This window comes from Diabrotica virgifera, chromosome 7 (assembly GCF_917563875.1).
Source record: "Diabrotica virgifera virgifera chromosome 7, PGI_DIABVI_V3a".
NCBI lineage: Eukaryota > Metazoa > Arthropoda > Insecta > Coleoptera > Chrysomelidae > Diabrotica > Diabrotica virgifera.
In genome coordinates this window covers 176,683,688-176,703,810 of record NC_065449.1, presented here as the reverse complement: position 1 = coordinate 176,703,810, position 20,123 = coordinate 176,683,688, and the positions used below count along the sequence as shown (strand labels likewise).

General features: G+C 32.5%; 1 protein-coding gene across 1 annotated transcript in view; it reads right to left on the bottom strand.

The window, feature by feature from the left end:
• Positions 1–20,123, bottom strand: part of LOC126888784 (phospholipase A-2-activating protein) — an 85,073-nt gene that overhangs the window by 8,850 nt on the left and 56,100 nt on the right. The window contains exon 11 of the mRNA XM_050657154.1: positions 5,971–6,242. Within this exon, the coding sequence (XP_050513111.1) occupies positions 5,971–6,242 (272 nt within the window). The remainder of the gene's footprint in view (positions 1–5,970; positions 6,243–20,123) is intronic.

Genomic DNA, 20,123 nt, shown 5'->3' with positions numbered 1-20,123 from the left:
TATCTTTGATTCCATACTGTTCCCTACCTTTTTTCCCTCTTAGACCCTTTATACGGTTCCAGAATTTTCTGTTATCTGTTTTGTAATTTGCTTCCAATTCTTTTCCGAATTCTTCCCAGCTCATATTTTTCGCTTTCCTTACTGCTATCTTTGCTCTATTACGTTTCTCCATGTATTCTACTTTGTTATTTTCATTTCTACATTGTTGATATTTTTTCCAGGCTTGCTTCTTTTCCTTTATTATTTTCTTTAGTTCTTGACTCCACCATTCTGTTCTCTTATGATATTTATTTATTGACTTTTTTCCACAAATTTTCTCTGCTGTTTTATATAGTGTGTCTTTTAGTATTTTCCATCTTTCTTCCATATCCAATTGCTCTCTTTCCAGCTCCATTCTTTGCAATTCCTCATATATTTCTTGTTTATAGTCACTTTTCTCTTTCTCTGTTTTCAGCTTCTTAATATTTATCTTAGTGTATGACTTATTGACTATATATTGCTTTTTCTTTGTAGTCATTTCGGCTACGAGTAGCTTGTGTTGAGTATTAAGTTCTGCAAATTTTCCTGTTTTTATATTTTTGATAATATTCATTTCTGCAGGAATCACGATGTAATCTATTAGACTTTTGGCATTTCTTTCCTGTGCTTCAAAAGTGTATCTGTCCTCCATATTTTGATACCAGAATGTATTTCCAATTTTTAAGTCGTTATTTACACAAAATTGTATCATCTTCTTCCCATTTCTGTTCTCAGCTTTTTCTCCATACCGCCCAAGGCTTCCAAGTCCCTTGTTGATGTCATTTCCAACTCTAGCATTCCAGTCTCCCATAATAATTATATTCTCAGTATCTTCTCTCACTTCGTCTAAAGCTGTTTGGAGTTCGCTATAGAATTGAGACATTTTCTGTTCTTCTGTGCCCTCGACTGGTGCATATATTTGTATTATGCTAACTAACTCGTCTAGTTTTATACTCACGGTGATTATTCTAGAGTTTATTGCTTGGTATTTTACAACTCTCCCACTCAGATCATCCGTGATTATAAAACCGACTCCCTCTTTTGCTCTTTCCATTTCTTGTACACCTGAGTAGAAGAGCTTGTAACCATCGCCACATCTCATATTTCCTCTTCCCTTCTTCTTCGTTTCACTCAGGCCTAGGATGTCAATGCCGTATGTTTTCATTTCCTCTGTCAATTCAAATTCTTTACCATAAAGACTTGTGATATTCCAAGTACCTATTATTGTTGTTTCCTTTCCATTATTTTCGTTGTCCTTTTCCATTTGCGTTGTCTTTTTTACTAGTATCTTTGCAGTTTTTGGTGCCTGTGTTTTCAGTTTTTTTGAGTTATATGCTCCCCCTTCTGCTGTTCTTATTGATTTTGGTATTTGCTGTATTTCGTTTCCTGGGGATCTTTCACTCGCTTTTCTCCCCTTTGTTTTTTGTTCCTCTGCTCCATTTTCAGGTTGAATTTCTCCATTGTTATCATTTTTGTAGCCCAACTGCTCCGGGGTATATATTTCTCCATCTATTTTGAGCCCGTTATAGTTTAGGAACGCTCTGTAACCTTTATCTCTAGCCAATTTCAGTTGGTGGGTTAGAAATTTCCTTTTCTGTTGGTATTCTTTTGAGTAGTCTTCCGTAATGAATATTTTGCTGCCCTTGAGTCTGCGTGTTTGGCTTAGTATCTCTATTTTTTTCGACACATGTTTAAGTTCTATTTTTATAGGCCTGCTTTTATTATTTTGGTTTCCTACTCTATAGATATCTTGTATCTCCTCGTTTTCGTCTATTGAAATGTTCATTTTATTAGTTATTTCTTTGAATTTATTTTTTAGGATTGCTCTATTTTCATTTGTTGTTTCGTCGACACCATGTATCACAATGTTTTTCTTTCTTACTTCTTTTTCTAGAGCCTCGATTCTTCTTTCTTGCAATTTCATCTCCTCTTTGATTTCCAGGTTTTCCTTTTTGATCAGTTCATTTTCTAATTTTAGCTTATTGAGTTCGATTGATATAGCATCTATTTTATTTTCTACCCTAATCTCTCTCTCTTCCATTTTATTAAGTTTTTCTATTATTTCTTCCATTATTTTTTCCATGACGATGTATTTGTTTTTACCTTTCCCTACACGACCACTCACCGATAAAGGTTTATCCCAAGTCGACCCTGCGGAGGAACCGCCTTTCCTTGAGTGGTTAAATGTAGTTTGTTTAGATTTTAAATCAAATATTTTATTTTTAAATTGATTTTTAAGTTGATTTTAGGCTTACTTTATTTATTATGGTTTAAAGAATATTTATACTATTATAATCCAATACTTTAACCATCCAACCGTCCAGAGGATCCAAAATCTATTTTTAATAATAAAAATATGGAATATTCTTACCTTGAATTGTTACGCCTATGTTTATGTTATTGTTATTTTTGAGTACCTTATTAAATTCTGTCACCACGCGTCTTACTTGTTTGTAGGTTAATAAACTAAATTTACACTTCCACAATAAAAATTATGAATTTTCACTATGTAAATATTTTAAACCATTTAACTATTAATTAAGTTTTATTAATTGTTGTTTATAAGTTTTAAAATTCACTTTTTACCACCAAAAACTTGATTTTTAGACGATCGATCTAATTATACGTATCTTCTAATATATAGCCAGTGACGGAACCCAAAAAAATTTTGGGTCTACTTATTACTGAATTGTTAATATTTTTTGGAAATTTGAGATTAGATTCGATTTTATTTATTTATTTAATTTAATTATATTTAATTTCGTATATTTTAAAATCAAACTTAGCCAAAGCGATCCAGTCGTTCTCAAGTTGTTATAAAAAATAATTACATAAAATTATAATAAGTGTGTATGCATGTAAATTATGTATATTACTGTATACCGCAAGGTCTCGACATGCACGCGTCTCGATTTTTCGAATGACGCTAAATAGGATTTCGGACCCGTGCAAAAACATCATACCGAGCGATAAGAAGCATTCACTCCAAAAAAGTGGGTAAAGGGTCATTCCATATCAACTCAACACACCTAATTTCCACCCCTCTTCAGATTTGGTTATAATTTGGAATACTCATAGTGGCTAATAAGGAAAACAAAAATACAAATTTTTAAAAGATAAAGGTAAAGTTTTAAATTTTTATCTCAAGCTGTTTCCGAAATATGGTTATGTAAAGTTTTCCAAAAAAAAAAGAATGTGTGGGTACTTTGTACGCACAGAAGAAGTTATACTTCTAAATATGATTTCAATGAAATAAATATACTTTCGGACAGTTTATTTGTATTTTATTTAAAGATTAAATTAATTTTTACTTACTACTTTCCAAAATTTTTTATTAAAACAATACCAAAAATTAAAAAAATATTAGAAAACACCAGGATTTGAACCGGGGACCTCTTGATCTCCAGCCCAACGCCTCTACCACTGAGCTATACCCTTTTGTTTATACGGGCTACAAGATTTCTCAGACATAGTGACAAACATACGAAGTGAATTATAAAATACTTTAAATATTACTTATTATCTTATTCCCGAGGTAGACAAGTCCAAATACACAAAAATTATAATAATAGTTATTTATGATATAAATTAATGTTAAAAGCACAATTTTAAGGCACGTATGTGAAAGATTAGCTTCGCTCATTCTGCAATTCACAAGAGTGCCTTAAAAATGTACTTTTTAACACCTATATCATACAATATTTTTTCTACAAACGTCTTATATAATATTAACAATTATAATTTATTCATTCTCAATTACAGGACAATACCTACAAAAACTTACTTGAACTTGACTGACATTCCATTTTTATATTTTTCTTGACATTACATCAAAACTGCCTATACTGTAAATACGTAAATCATAACAACTATAGAACAACATCTACTTTTATTTTTGTAAATAATTTTAATAGTTTTTTTCTACAAACGTGTTAAAAATGCAATAATACAGTTTAAATTAAATTTAAAAAAACCTTTTAAACCACCTTTTTCAAATTGCGCAAGTTGTATTATTAATATTAATGTTAATAAATGAAATATAAATATTTTGACGTTTCACAATTTGACAATTCACTTTTAACTGCAGTGCCTTAAAATTTTTAAAGCACTGGTGCTTTAAAGTAGCATTTTTAACGCTCCTATGGAGTGCTATAAATTGCATTTTTAACACGTTTATCGAAAAATATATTTAAAAACACTAATATATTCTTTCCACACCTTTTCTGGACTGATACATACATAAATTAAAACATTTAGTAACGAACTCCATACTGTCTGTGTGCGCATGCGCGCAGATTAATAAAATTTCACCCTCAATCGCGCCTAAAGAAGTATAACTTCAAAAATCCAAAACACCGCGACCATACTTTATTGGAATGGTTGTAGAAGCTGTTCTAATTGAGCTTAGAATGCTGGGAGAGGTGTCATTTTGCAGCATTTTTAAAGCTCTTTACAGTGATATATACAGCATGATGTTATGATAAACAAGTTTTTCTTAAACAAAAAAATATATATTTTGTTTTAAATTTTTTCCCAAAAAATACATAATTCAAAATGTTCATAAGATTCCTACAAATACATAATACTGTTGTTAATAACATAAACATTTTATCATGGGATGGTGATGACAACATAAAAAAAATGAATTTTAATGATGAAATGAATTTTTAAATGAATGAATTCGTAATGTCGCAAGCTGGCGACTTTAAGGAAAAATCCCTAAACAGGTCGATTTTTATTTTTAAATTGTAATTTTTTGGCATATATATCATACTAGTGGCGTCATCCATCTGGGCATGATGACGTAATCGATAATTTTTTAAATGAGACTATAGGTCGTGTGTTAGCTCATTTGAAAGGTTATTTAATTCTCTATTCAGTAATATAAACAATAACAAATATTTATACAGGGTGGTAAAAATTTTTTTTAAATTAAATTAATTGACAAAAAAGAAGAATATATGTAATTTATCTGTTTCTGGGAACAGTAAAATCTATTTTAAATTAAATAAATAACATACCGTCTTCTTTTTTTTTCAATTAATTTAATTAAAAAAACCATGTACCTAGGTATAAATACATAATTATATTATTGTTTATATTAATTACAGAATCGAGAATTGAATAACCTTTTCTCATGTTCTAACCTTCAGAACACCTAGTCTCATTTAAAAAAATCAATTATGTCATCACGCCCAGATGGATGACGTTACTAATATGACATATATGCCAAAAAATTACAATTTAAAAATAAAATTCGACCTGTTTCGGGATTTTTCCTTAAAGTGGCCAGCTTGTGACATTACGAATTTATTCCTCTCATTTGCACCATACTGTATGTGTAAAATTTATTTTTTTTTATGTCGAACCCATCACCATCCCATGATAAATTTTGTTATATGTTATTAACAATAATACTATGTATTTGTAGGAATATTAAAAATTTTAAATTATGTACTTTTTGGAAAAAAACTTAATCAAAATATATTTTTTTTGTTTGAGAAAAATTTGTTTATCATAACATAATGCTGTATATATCACTGTAAAGAGCTTTAAAAATTCTACAAAATGACACCTCTCCCAGCATTCTAGCTCAATTAGGACAGCTTCTACAACCATTCCTATAAAGTATGGTCGCGATGTTGTGGATTTTTTTTTGAAAACATTACATAACAATATTTCGAAAACCCATAAGGAAACATTTCCTGCAGCTGGCTGTATACCATTAATTACAAAAATTGAAGAAAAAGATCTTCTGTGTAAAAGGTATATTTATGAATTTCAAAAACGGCTTGAGATAAAAATTTTAAATTTTGTATTTTTCTTCACTTATTATCCACTATGACTACTTTAAATTTTAACAAAATCTAAGTAGGTCAGGAAAAAAATTAATTCAAAGTGTGTTGATTTGACCTGGAACAGCTCTAAAGTAAAATAATAGATAAAACTTACTTGACAGTTTTTGTTCAAATTGCTAAATGAGGTAAAATTTTCCAAAATATCAAAACGGTTATTGTAGACGAGACTCTCACCCGCTTCATGCAAACATAAATTGGTAATAGTTCTAAGAGCAATCACCATATTATTCACAATTGTGCAATCACAGCTAATGTAGGTTTTGATTTTTTCAAATATAATACCATTATTCACCGACGATATTACTTCATTGCTCTTTTTATGTCTTACAGCTAATCTGACGACGTCCAAAACAGGAAATACGATTGCTAAAAATGTTAAATAAACATTAGGGACAACTAGTAATAAATAGGTACACGCTTCTTCAATTGAAACCCATCTTTGGTTAGGTTAGTCAATGTTAGTTATGTTTGTACACGTTACATTGGTCAGTTCCTATTATTTGTATTTGACTGCGATTTTAAGTATCGTGACTTAAAAATGGCGTCTGGTGTTAACAATCCGTCCAAATGTAATCAACGTGCGGTAAAAAACATTTTTTTCAATCACATGAAGGACCCTTGCCTATAGAGTTTACAGAATCTAGAGTGCATATCGATACGGTCCTGCGAGTGGAAAGCGATTAGCTGTGTATAAAGTGCTCCTTAATCAAATCCAATTTTTGGAAAGTTATGAGTGTATTTTAATTCATTAGACCGATTATGTAGTTAAGTGCCATAGCATAGATTGCATGTAGGAAACAAAAGCGGTAAAAACTGTAAGTAGAACTAATTAAATACATTTAATTAATTTAGACAACAATAAACGCCGTCAGCTGAGCAAAAATAAAAAGCAGAAAAGCGACATCAGTACTGATAAGAACCACATTATTTGGAAGCGGAAAGAAAACAACAAGACAACATCAAAAATAGACAAAATATTTTGAGGTTTTAGGAAGGTAGACACGGCCAGCTCGGAAGGCAGGGAAGGGTGAGCTTGAATTGAGTAGGGTTCACGCCTTGTGAACTGCACTCGAGACGCGGTGGGTGCCTAACCTGATTCCATTCAAATAAAAATGGAGAAACAAATGGAGGCGTTGTTGGAGATGTTACAAGATGTGCATCAAGAAATAAAAGATATAAAGGAGGTCAATAAGCAGTATTTTAATGAGATGAAGGAAATAGTGAAACAGAATGAATTAATCAAAGAAGAAAACAAGATACTGAAAAATCATATAAACATGATAAATAACAGATTAGAGTTCTGAAGCTATTTTCTTGTGGCATTTTTACAATTTTAACTATTTATAATGGGAAATAAGCGACAATATTATTAAAAAATGATTTTTATTAACGTTTCGACTCCCAAATCGGGTGCCGTTGTCAAAATACAAAATACTACTAACATAAACAAAAATGTTGTTGCTTAGTAAAAAAATTCTTCTAATAATTTATTTAATTTGACTCATTTATATCGGCAATTCAGATACATATGATACATTTTAAAGCAGAAGACTTTAAAATGATATTGCCAATATTTATGAGTTGCGTTCCTGGGACGACTTTACTGAAAGATAGTTCATTCGATTACATGAAATCAACTCCAACTCAAGAATATCCGTCACAAAAAAATCATAGCATGTGATCTGTCTTTAAAAAGACAACCACATGCAACGGTGACATTAAAATTCTCGCGTTAGGGATCTCATAGTAAATCACGAGGGAAAACCAGGAAAAACCTCGTGATACTATCCCGACATCGTAAGTATTTGGTCTTACATTTAATTAACTCTCAAATTTAATACCAAATTCTGACTTTACTATAATTTTGTTTAAATTATAAATAATATCAATAATACATGGATATATAAGTAATACTAAATTATAAAATATGTACTAACTCGACTACTTTGAGGTACAAAGAAGCGGCTCTAATTATGCTAAACGAAACCAATTGTGTCGCAAATTCCTCGGTGAAATGCAGTAGGACGTGGATACCCATACTGAAAGAGGAAGTCAATAGAAAGAAAATACCACAATTATTAAGTCAATAGTTAGTTAGTAAGCCAAAGTAGTCGAGTTAGTACATATTTTATAATTTAGTATTACTTATATATCCATGTATTATTGATATTATTTATAATTTAAACAAAATTATAGTAAAGTCAGAATTTGGTATTAATTTTGAGAGTAAATTAAATGTAAGACCAAATACTTACGATGTCGGGATAGTATCACGAGGTTTTTCCTGGTTTTCCCTCGTGATTTACTATGAGATCTCTAACGCGAGAATTTTAATGTCACCGTTGCATGTGGTTGTCTTTTTAAAGACAGATCACATGCTATGATTTTTTTGTGACGGATATTATTGAGTTGGAGTTGATTTCATGTAATCGAATGAACTATCTTTCAGTAAAGTCGTCCCAGGAACGCAACTCATAAATATTGGCAATATAATTTTAAAGTCTTCTACTTTAAAATGTATCATATGTATCTGAATTGCCGATATAAATGAGTCAAATTAAATAAATTATTAGAAGAATTTTTTTACTAAGCAACAACATTTTTGTTTATGTTAGTAGTATTTTGTATTTTGACAACGGCACCCGATTTGGGAGTCGAAACGTTAATAAAAATCATTTTTTAATAATATTGTGGCTTATTTCCCATTATAAATAGTTAAAATTAAAACAGATTAGAGAAATTAGAAAACAAAGAAAGCAGAAATAACATCGTAATCCAAGGCCTTAATGTCAAGACGGATGAACACAGCATTCTAAAAGAGGAAATGAAAACTTTCCTAGATAACGAGCTAGGAGTGCAAGTAACAGTAGCATATGCTAAAAGGTTAGACAGTAAAACCTGTTTGATCAAGCTAAGCAACGAGTCTGAAAAATATAATGTCATGAAAAATAAAATCAAACTAAGAGGGTACAGACAAGGAAAAATATATATTAACGAGGACATGAGCAAGAAGGAGAGGGATATACAAGGAAAAATAAGAATTAAGGCAAAAGAAGAAAGAAGCAAGGGGAAGAAAGTCAAAGTAAGGTTTCAAAAAATAATAATAGATAACGAAGAATGGATATGGGACAATGATGCAGATACACTAATACCTGAGATAAGCAACAAATACCCAAGAACAATCCATCCAAAAAACTGATAAGCGAATTGGACGGAGAGACATTGATGACGACCAGGAAAGGACATGGAACATCCAGTAATATGAAAGAGCAAACAACGAGGATAACTAATAACAAGGAAGAAAAGAAAAATGAAAACAAATGTCAAACGAGAATAGGTACATGGAATATCACCTCCCTAACAGAAAAGGAACGTGAATTAACAGAGGAAATGGAAAGATTTGAGCTGCAGTTGATAGGAATAAGAGAGACGAAAAAAGTAGGAAATGGAATTGTCGATATCGGAGGGCAGCACATACTATACTATTCCGGAGTTCAGATAGGACAAAGGGCAAAAGAAGGCGTGGGAATAGTTGTAACGAAAGAAATGAATAGAAGAATAACCAAATTTAAACCAGTATCACCAAGAACCATATACATAAAAATAGAGTTAGAAGAAGAAGAATGTCACATAATACAGGTATATGCACCGGTAGAAGGAAGAGAGCATGAAAAACAGAACTATTCTATGATGAGATACAGAAACTTATTGATGAGATACAAGAGGAAAGCAAAAACATCATTTTACTAGGAGACTGGAATGCACGAATAGGAAATGATTAAAAAATGGCATTAGGCTGCTTGTGAAGGTATGGAAAAGAGACGATAAATAGGAACGGTAGAAGAATGATAAGTTTCTGCCAAATAAATGACTTGTTAATAGGTAATTCTTTCTGGTATCAAGCGAGAAACGAAAAATAAACATACGTAGCAGAAAAAAGAAATGCGAGAAGCATAATTGACTACATAGTATATCCTTGAGACGCAGAACTAACGATACAAAATATAAAAACAGAGAACGAAGCCGAACTCGGTACCCAACACAGACTAGTGACAGCAGAGATAAACATGAAACTAATGGAAATAATAGAGAGTCCTCAATATACAAGAATAGCAATACATAAGATGAAAAATATGGAAATGAGGAAGTTATACCAAAGAGAGACAGATAAAATACTGGAACAGCATGAAAACAATGAGGAAATATGGAATATGGAAGAGAGATGGAAAAAATTGAGAGACACGTTGTGGAACACTGCAAAAAAGTATGTGGAATAAGAAAGAATGGGAAGAATAATAAAAGAACTGGATGGTGGAATAAGGAAATAAAGCAAGCAGTAAAAAAGAAGAAAGAAATGTGGAAGCGATACATAAACACAAATGAAGAGCAAGACAGAGACGAATACAGAAGACAGAGAAATGTAGTGAAAGAACTGGTAAAAGATGCGAAGAAGAAAAGCTGGAAGGAATTCGGTGAAGAATTGAACGAAGGTTTTGGGAATAACAATAAACAGTTTTGGAATAAAATAAGAAGCATGAAAGGAACAAAAAGGAAACAAATAAGAGGAATTAGAAATGAGCGAAATGAATTGAAAACAAACATACAAGACATACTAACCGTATGGAATAATCACTATAAAGAAAAATTCGAGGCAAGCAACCAACAAAATGAGGAGAGAGGACAGCAGGCAAGAGAGGAGGATAGGGACAATCGAGTAGACGAAATTCATATCAAAGATATTGAAGAAGGATTGGCAAGAATAAAGACTGGAAAAGCGGGAGGTGCCAATGACATAGATCCGGAGATGATGAAGTACGTGGGAGAACGAGGCAAGCTTTGGCTACTGGAAATAATGAGGGAAGCATGGAGAACAGAAAAGATACCGAAAGACTGGGAAGAAAATTTATTGATACCAATACACAAGAAAGGAGATGAAGCGGAATGTGATAACTATAGGGCTATATGCTTATCATCAGTGGCATATTAAGTCTACACCTGGATAATAGAAAGGAAGCTCAGGAAAGAACTGGAAGGAAAACTAGAAGAAGAACAAGCGGCTTTTAGGAAGGAAAGAGGAACAACAGATAATATATACATACTGAGAAATATAATTAAAAGGAAAAACGAGATAGGAGAAGACTTACATATTACGTTTATAGATATTAAAGCTGCTTTTGATTCTATAAATAGAGAAGTAATATTGTCAGTAATGGAAGATCTGCAAATCCCGTAAAAGATAGTAAGCGTGGTAAAAAGTACATATAGAAACGTACTTGCTAAAGTACAAATAAACGGAAACAGATCGCCAGTAATAAAGTTAAGGAGAGGAATAAAACAAGGGGACAGTATCAGCCCAGTTTTGTTTATATTAGTAATGGGTAGAGTAATGAAAAGCGCTAAAAGAAGGTCAAGGCAATTACAGTCAACAATAGGGTAAAGGAATTTAGTACCAGTTAGAATGGAGGGATTACTATATGCAGATGACTTAGTAATAATAGCAGACAATAAAGAGAAAATGCAAAAATTAATCGATATCTGGGTGGAGGAAATAGAAAATTTGAAAATGGAGGTAAATGTAAAGAAAACGAAGACCATGATAGTAACCCAAAAGAAAATGGAAGAAATAAACCAAACAATATTTAGGTGCAAAAACGAAATAATAGAAGCAGTCTCGACGTTTGAATACCTTGGAGTAATAATATCAAAGGATGGAAAAATAGATCAAGAAATCTCATACAGAGCGAAAAAAGCAAATAAGATCTACTATGCACTAAATAAAACAATATTTGGAAAGGAAGAAATAGATAAAGAAATAAAACTGAAGGTACACAACGCAATCTCTGTACCAACTTTAATATATGCAAGTGAGACATGGGTAAACAATGCAAAAATATACAGTACAATAAACGCAGCGGAGATGAAGCAGCTAAGAAAAATAGCAGGAAAAACGAAATTGGACAGAATAAGAAATTAAGATATTAGACAAAGACTGAAACAGGAATCGATAATAACCAAGATATAAAAAAGAAAATTAAAATGGTATGGACACATTAACAGAATGGACCAGGGAAGACTACCAAAGCAGGTGCTGGAATCAAAAAGATATGGTAAAAGAAGGAAAGGGAGGCCAAGGAAGAGATGGATCGATCAGATTATAGAAATTGGACAGGAAAAAGGAAAAACACATCAACAAATGAAAGAGTTAGCAAAGGACCGCAAGAAATGGAAGATATGGATAGAGGATGAATAAAACCTCCGACGCCCCTGAGGGGCATAAGGAGTTTCGAGAAAGAAGAAGAAGAAGAGTGCATATCATCGCAAATCTGTATAATGAAACTTTGAACAAGCTCCATCAAGCAATAAGACGAAAACGTCCAGGGAAGCTGTCACGTAGTGTCATTGACATTTGTTGCCAAAGAAGTGAAATAAAATCTACAATAAAAGATATAAAAGATAACTAGACCATACACCCTATAGTTTCGATTTATTGCCTTGTGATTTTCAAATCATTGGGCCAGCGAAAAATGCGTTAAACGGTAATCGTTTTCCCTATGCCGTAAAAGAATTCTTCGAGCAACAGCTACAAGAATTCTTTAATCAGGGTATAGATCGGTTCGGACCTTAATTTTAGTATAATTTGTATATTACTTGTCAATAATTTTTTGCTGAGCCAAAGATGGGTTTCAACTGAAGAAGCATAGTATATGTAATAAGCAATAATTAGATAATGTAAATTTTGAGTAATTCAATTTATGTAAAAGTGCAGGCTGTAAGCTCACTTCAATGTATGTAATTTACAGGGTTCATGACCAGATGGATTAGGAGAGAGAAATCAACGCGGAGAAACAATGAGTATATTTGCAGCTGCGCATGACTTAATCGTGCTAAACACATTTTACAAACTACCACCTAGACCCCTGTATACGTGGAAATCACCTAGAGACAACGGAGAAGACGTTATTATAAGAAATCAAACAGACTATATGCTTGTTAACAAAAGATATCGAAATAGTTTCAAGTGTTAAAACCTACCCAGGCGCTGATATTCAATCTGACCACAATCGTTTAGTGGGCGTGTATAGAGCCAAGTTAAAGAAAATACGCGGAAAAACTGTAAAAAAACATGACATGAGAAAACTGAAATGTAGCGAAGTAAAAGAAATAGTCAGCAAAACATACATACATACATACTCGATAATACAACGGAAAGCACAGAAGATAAGATAGAATCCCTTAATAAAACGATAGACGACATTAAAGACAATTTTATGAAGAACGAAGAAGGTAAGAATAAGACATGGATGACGACGGAGATTCTGCAACTAATGGAAGAAAGAAGGAAAAACAAGAACGATAACTTCATGTATAAAACATTACAGCGAGAGATACAGTGAAAGATCAGAGAAGCCAAACAGAAAGAACTGGAGAAAAAATGCCAAGAAATCGAAATTCTGCAAAGTAAATACGACGACTTCAACGTGCATAAGAAGGTAAGAAAAATTACAGGCAAATGTAAAAACAGAAGAATAAGTAAACTTGTTAATGACAATGGAGAGATAATCGTGGACAAAGAGAGTATCAATAATCCCTGGAAAAATTACATACGAAATTTATTTTTTTATGAGAGGGGGAACCAGTCCCCTATACCTACGGAAACAGGACCACCTATACTAGTGGCAGAAATAAGAGCAGCCATAATATCACTAAAAGAAGGTAGAGCTCCAGGACCAGACGGAGTACAATCTGAATTTCTTAAACTTCTTGATGATGAATCTTTACGAATACTATGCAAAATCTTCAATAATATCTATGACACATGCAATATCCCAAAAGAGTGGCTAGTTTCAGAATTTATTACCTTACTAAAGAAACAGGGAGCAAAAAAGTGCGGAGAATATAGGCTAATAAGTCTAATGAGCCATACATTAAAACTTTTTCTTAAAATTATACATCGTAGAATATACAAGCTATGCGAAGAGAGAATACAAGACACACAGTTTGGATTCATGAAAGGCGTAGGTACAAGAGATGCACTGTTTAGTCTGCAGGTTTTATTTCAAAGATGCAGAGATATGACTTGCGATATTTACACCTGCTTTGTGGACTACCAAAAAGCATTTGATACAGTTCAACACCGAAAAATGATGGATGTTCTAACAAAAGCCCAAATGGATGATAAAGACCGACGTATAATACAAAATTTATACTGGAACCAATCAGCCACAATAAGAACGAATCTTGGAGGTGAACCAACGGAAGCGATCCAGATTCTACGAGGTGTTAGACAAGGTTGTATACTTTCACCTATATTATTTAACCTATATTCAGAGGAAATATTTAGTGAAGCCTTGGAAAATTGCGAACATGGAATACTTCTAAATGGAGAACGCCTAAACAACATCCGCTATGCAGACGACACCGTTATTTTTGCAGACAGTTTGAACAGTTTACAGCAACTAATTAATAACCAAAGTAAATGAAGTAAGTGAAAGATTTGGACTTCAAGTAAAGACACACACCGGCAAAATTAGCCGAACACGTTAAAAATGGGACGGTGTAATAATATTGTTGCTAGACAGGTAAATGTTATTTTATACCGGGTGTAACAAGCATACTGTGTTTTTTTCTTAAAGTTCGGAACACCCTGTGGAATATTCCAGCATATATAAAATATTAAAATTATAACTCGATTGTAGAATTATGCTTTCTTAACATTTTCTCTTTTGATTCATTTGCTTATGTTGGAAAATAAAAAAGTTATGTGCTTTAACAACTAACCATGTTTTTTATCAATAAATCCTCATAGTAGGGGAGAAAAGTATGCTAAATTTGCAATTACTCGAGCGTTCTTGGGACCTGGAGTGGATTGTGAAGAGTGGGTGCTACAACCAAAAAAAGTTAAGTTAAATTTTCCATAAAGTGTGGGATTCTCAATCTTTCAATTTAATTTTCCAGTTCCACCAATCGTTTTTTTCCGATTATAGCGCCATTTATCCATAATAGGAAAAATGTTGTGAATAAAAGTAGCTTATTTTTACGTCAAGGATCCAAATCTGCAATAAAAATTGGGGGTTTCTATTTAATATTTTAATGTAACCCCCACCCCACCTCCGCGGGGGTTATGTTTGGTGCCATTCGGTAGATTTTTGAAAAATATTGAATATGTGTATTTTGCAGTTTTACGATCTGATGTTCATTTCGCAAGATATCGCAGGGTTCGAATTTATAATTTTTAATTTACCCCCCACCCCTGTCCGTGGGGTGTCACGAGCCCCCACGGAGGTGGGGGTGGGGGATTTAATTTAAAATCTTAAATAGGAGCCCCCAATTTTTATTGCAGATTTGGATTCTTTACTTAAAAATAAGCAACTTTTATTCGACATATTTTTTCGAATTTGGATAGATAGCGCTATAATCGGAGAAAAATTATTGTTTCAAATGGAAAATTAAATTAAAAAATGAAAAGTCCCCCACTTTATGGAAAACTTCACTTAACCTTTTTCTGATTTTAGCACATACTCTTCACAATCCAATAGGTCCCCACAACGCTCGAATAACTGCAAATTTAGTATACTTTCCTCCCCTACTATGAGGATTTATTGATGAAAAACATGGATAGTTGTTAACGCACATAACTTTTTTATTATCTCACATAAGTAAATGAATCGAAAAGGAAAATGTTAAGCAAGCCTAAGTCTACAATCGAGTATTAATTCTAATATTTTAGATATGCTAGAATATTCCACAGGGTGTTCCAAACTTTAAGAAAAAAACACAGTATGATTGGTACACCCGGTATAAAATGGTATTTACCTGTCTAGCAACAATATTATTACAACGATATTCTTAAATATTAAGGCTATAACATACTAAAAGAATCACTCAAATCAGACCACTGGTTTATGAAATACGAGACATCAAACATGTCCAATTTTTAACGTGTTCGGCTAATTTTGCCGGTGTGTGTATATCAAAAACTAAATTTATGATCATCAGCAAAAATAAAATTAGAGACGCTCAACTACTTATCAATAATACACCAGTGGACCGAGTAAAACAGTATAAATATCTTGGAACGATAGTAAACGAACAATGGGATCTTCTTCTTAACGTGCCCTATTAAGTCCCCTTGACGTTGGCGATTAACATGGCGAAACTGTCTCTGTCTCGAGCTATTCTAAATAGGTGTTCTGCTTTCTTTATTCCTGTCCACTCCCGCATATTCTTCAATCAAGAGGCCTGCTTTCTACCAATTCCTCTGCGTCCTTCGATTTTACCCATCATAATAAGTTAAAGAGTATTATACCGGTCTCCCCTTACTACGTGTCCAAAATAGGCCATCCCATCCACAATGGGATCACTCAAAAGAAATAAAATGTAGAATAGAGAAGGCTAGGAGTGCATTCAATAACATGGCCAAACTCTTTAAAAGCCACAACCTTAATCTGGAGATAAAAATAAGGCTCCTACGATGTTATATCTTCTTAAACATTGTATTACGGAGTTGAATCCTGGACACTCACTGAAGCAATGGAGAAAAAACTTGAAACCTTCGAGATGTGGCTATACGGGCGAATCCTAAGGATATCATGGACGGACAAGATAACCAACGAAAAGTGGGCAAAGAAATAGAGGTGATATATACCATTAAAAGGAGAAAGTTAGAGTATCTCGGACACATAATGAGAAACGGCACTAAATACAGATTACTAAAGGTAATCCTTCAAGGTAAAGAATTCGGAAAGCGAGGAATTGGGAGAAGAAGAATATCATGGTTAAAGAACCTGAGGAAATGGTTCTCCACAACAACAACTAATCTATTTAAAGCATCAGTTAATAAAATAATTATAGCCAGAATGATCGCCAATATTCGAAACGAATAGGCACTAAAAGAAGAAGATGACTAGATGATGATGTCATGACCACCATTGAAGATACACAAAAAGTTGAGCTAGACAAACTAGAACGGAGATGACTTCCTCTGTTGAGCAATAGGGCATTTGGTACATTACATACCAAAACTATGTAAACGTAACCAACTTATCAAACAAGATCGCTACCCAAGAACGAAAACCCTGAAATAAAACGATTCGAGAACCAAAAACATTCAAAACCTCTTAACTCGATCCCAATATTATAAAACTGTCCAAGAATAAAAAGATAGGGAATAGATCGGACAATACACACGTCGCCGCTTTCCTTCTTTCAGCAAACGTCTCCAGTCTTTTATATCCTACCATTAGGCCAGGGTAATAAGACAAAAATATACCCTGTTCGTGACACTTCAGCAGCCAGGGTACTGAAGCGTTTTTTCGACAGGTAATACCCATAGGAACATATTGTAACTATTTTCTGCGTAGGATCTGGCGGCCATTTTTATTTATAAACAATTGACTGTCAAAAATGGCATTTTTCCCTTTTTTTTCAAATCAACGGAAAACAGTGAAACTTATGATTTTTTTAGTACAAATATCTTCGAGATTATAGAAAAAGCTTTAAAATGACGTATTACAAAGTTTGATATACTCATTTATTGTTAATATAATTGCGAAAAATGGTCAGAATTGCAAAAAAATTATTTCGCAATAACTGTTGTAAAAATTAGTGTACAGCTTTGAAATTTTTGTCAAATGAGGGTTCTTTGGTGCTAAATATCTGATAAAAATTTCAAAGCGATTCATTCAATTGTTTAAATTGTGTTCAAATTGTTTATCCCAGAGAGCATTTTTTTGCAGTAACATAAGTAAGAAAAAAATTACGTTAAAACCATTCCACAGGTGTCAAATGAAAGAGCATGAGCTACATTTTCAACATGATTTAAAAAAGTGAATAAAAAATGCATTTATTAGTAATAAATAATTATGCAAAAGTATCGTCAATTTTTCATTATAAACTTTTTGAATAACTTTTTCCAAAAAAAAATAACTTTTTTACCCTGATTTAAGTGCACATCTACCAAGTAATGTTATTTATATCATAATCGATAAAAAATTGTAATAAATATATATAATTTCTTATATAACAAAATAAAAAGTTTATAAGGAAAGATTTACGATACTTTTGCATAATTATTTATTACTAATAAATGCATATTTTATTCACTTTTTTTAAACCAAGTTGAAAATATAGCTCATGCTCTTTCATTTGACACCTGTGGAATGGTTCTAACGTAATTTTTTTCTGGCTTATTTTATTGCAAAAAAATGCTCTCTGGGATAAACAATTTGAATAAAATTTAAACAATCGAATAAATCGCTTTGAAATTTTTATGACATATTAAGCACCAAAGAACCCTTATTTGACAAAGATTTCAAAGCTGTACCCTAATTTTTACAATAGTTATTGCGAAATTTTTTTTTGCATTTCCGACCTTTTTTACAATTATATTAACAATAAATGAGTATATCAAACTTTGTAATACGTCACTTAAAAGCTTTTTCCATAATCTCAAAGATGTTTATACTAAAAAAACCATAAGTTTCCCTGTTTTCCATTGATTTGAAAAAAAAGTGAAAAATGCCATTTTTTAACACTTAGTTGTTTATAAATAAAAATGGCCGCCAGATCCTACGCAGGAAATAGTTACAATTTGCTCTTATAGGTATTACCTGTCGAAAAAACGCTTCAGTACCCTGGCTGTTCAAGTGTCATGGAAAAAACCTTATTACCCTGGACTACATTCTCCATCTCTAAGGTAGGTTTCCATAACCTCTTGCACTTCATCCTCCATGACCTTCGGGTCTATTTATTTTTCTCTTTCCTATTGGACTTCAATCCGAAATCTTTGATTTCCACCTTGTAAGATCTCCTCTTCTCACGTATCCATACCAAATTTTTTTTATTTATTTATTTATTGCTAATTTACAATCTACTTCAATACAGTAATAAGTAAATATGATGTATGTTCTTGGCTTGTGGCGGGTGTCGTCCATTGACGACTCTCTGGAATTTACCTAGCAGCTAGGTCTTCTGGCCAAAGTCTTTTTAGGCGTCTATCAACCAGTGGGGGGTTGAATAGTTCGTCTATGAGATGATTTGGATGGTATGCGCTGCGATTCATGTATCTTCTGGAGTGGTCAGCAATCACATCATTGATGAAGGGGATGTTGAGGTTTGCATGAAGGGTTTGGTTTGACACGTACCATGGGGCTTTAGCTAACTTACGAATAGTTTTTGACTGGAATGTCTGTAGTATTTTGGTGTTGTCTTCTGTCGATTAGCTAGTTCATATTTTTAACTTCTAGGTCGAGGTGTCGTCGTGCAATATGTGATTTCCAAGTAAGTTTTTATCTAGATTAAGGCCCAGGTACTTTACTTCTGTTTTTATTGGTATAGGTGAATTATTTAGGTGTAGTTGTGGACATCTAATTCTTCGATTTGTGAAATTTACTTGACAAGACTTGTTTGTGTTGACGTTTATTTTCCAGCATCTAGCCAGTCTTCTAGTTCATTGAGATGATTTTGCAATTTGTTAAATGCTAATATTTCGTTGATGTCTGATCCATACCAAATTAAACGGTTTTCTTCATTGTATGTCTTGTTCGACTGCCATTCCTTTTTAGCTACTCATTTCTAAAACGATCGAGACTTGTTACTCTACGGTTTCTTTTCATGAACTCAATTTCGGCTGCTGTAATTTTGGACCATTATTCTTTGATGTGTCGTATGTTTATTATTCAATTCTTAACTCCGTAAGTCATTACACTACGTACCAAGATTCTGAAACTGTTTTTTGTGGCTTGCCTAAGTTAATACCATGTTTATGAATATACAGGGTGAGTCACCACTAACGGGACGGAAGATTACAGCGAAATGGTAAAATATTTGTAAAAAAATTTAAATTAATAGGTTGTAAGTTGATAAAAGCTACATTTTAAAATTATTTTGAAATATACAGGGTGTCCCAATAAATGGCGACGTATCAAAGTTATATTTTTTCTTATGGAACACAATGTATTCTATTGCATTTTTTAATTGTCGGCAAAAAATAAGGTATAGTTTTATAAGGCTTCCCTATACCTATGTACAGAGTGTTCTGAGTTATGTGGACTTCTCTTAAAATTTAAGGTTTTAAAAGAAGGCTTATTCTCAAGTTATTTAAGAAATTATAAAAAAATTTCTTTTACATTTAAATAGTTGGATACTGGTTGAATGTATTCCATTATTGATTATTACGCATTTATTTACAAAGTGTTCAAAATTTACAGTTTCATTATTGGATTATTCAGTATGTCATATTATGTTTAT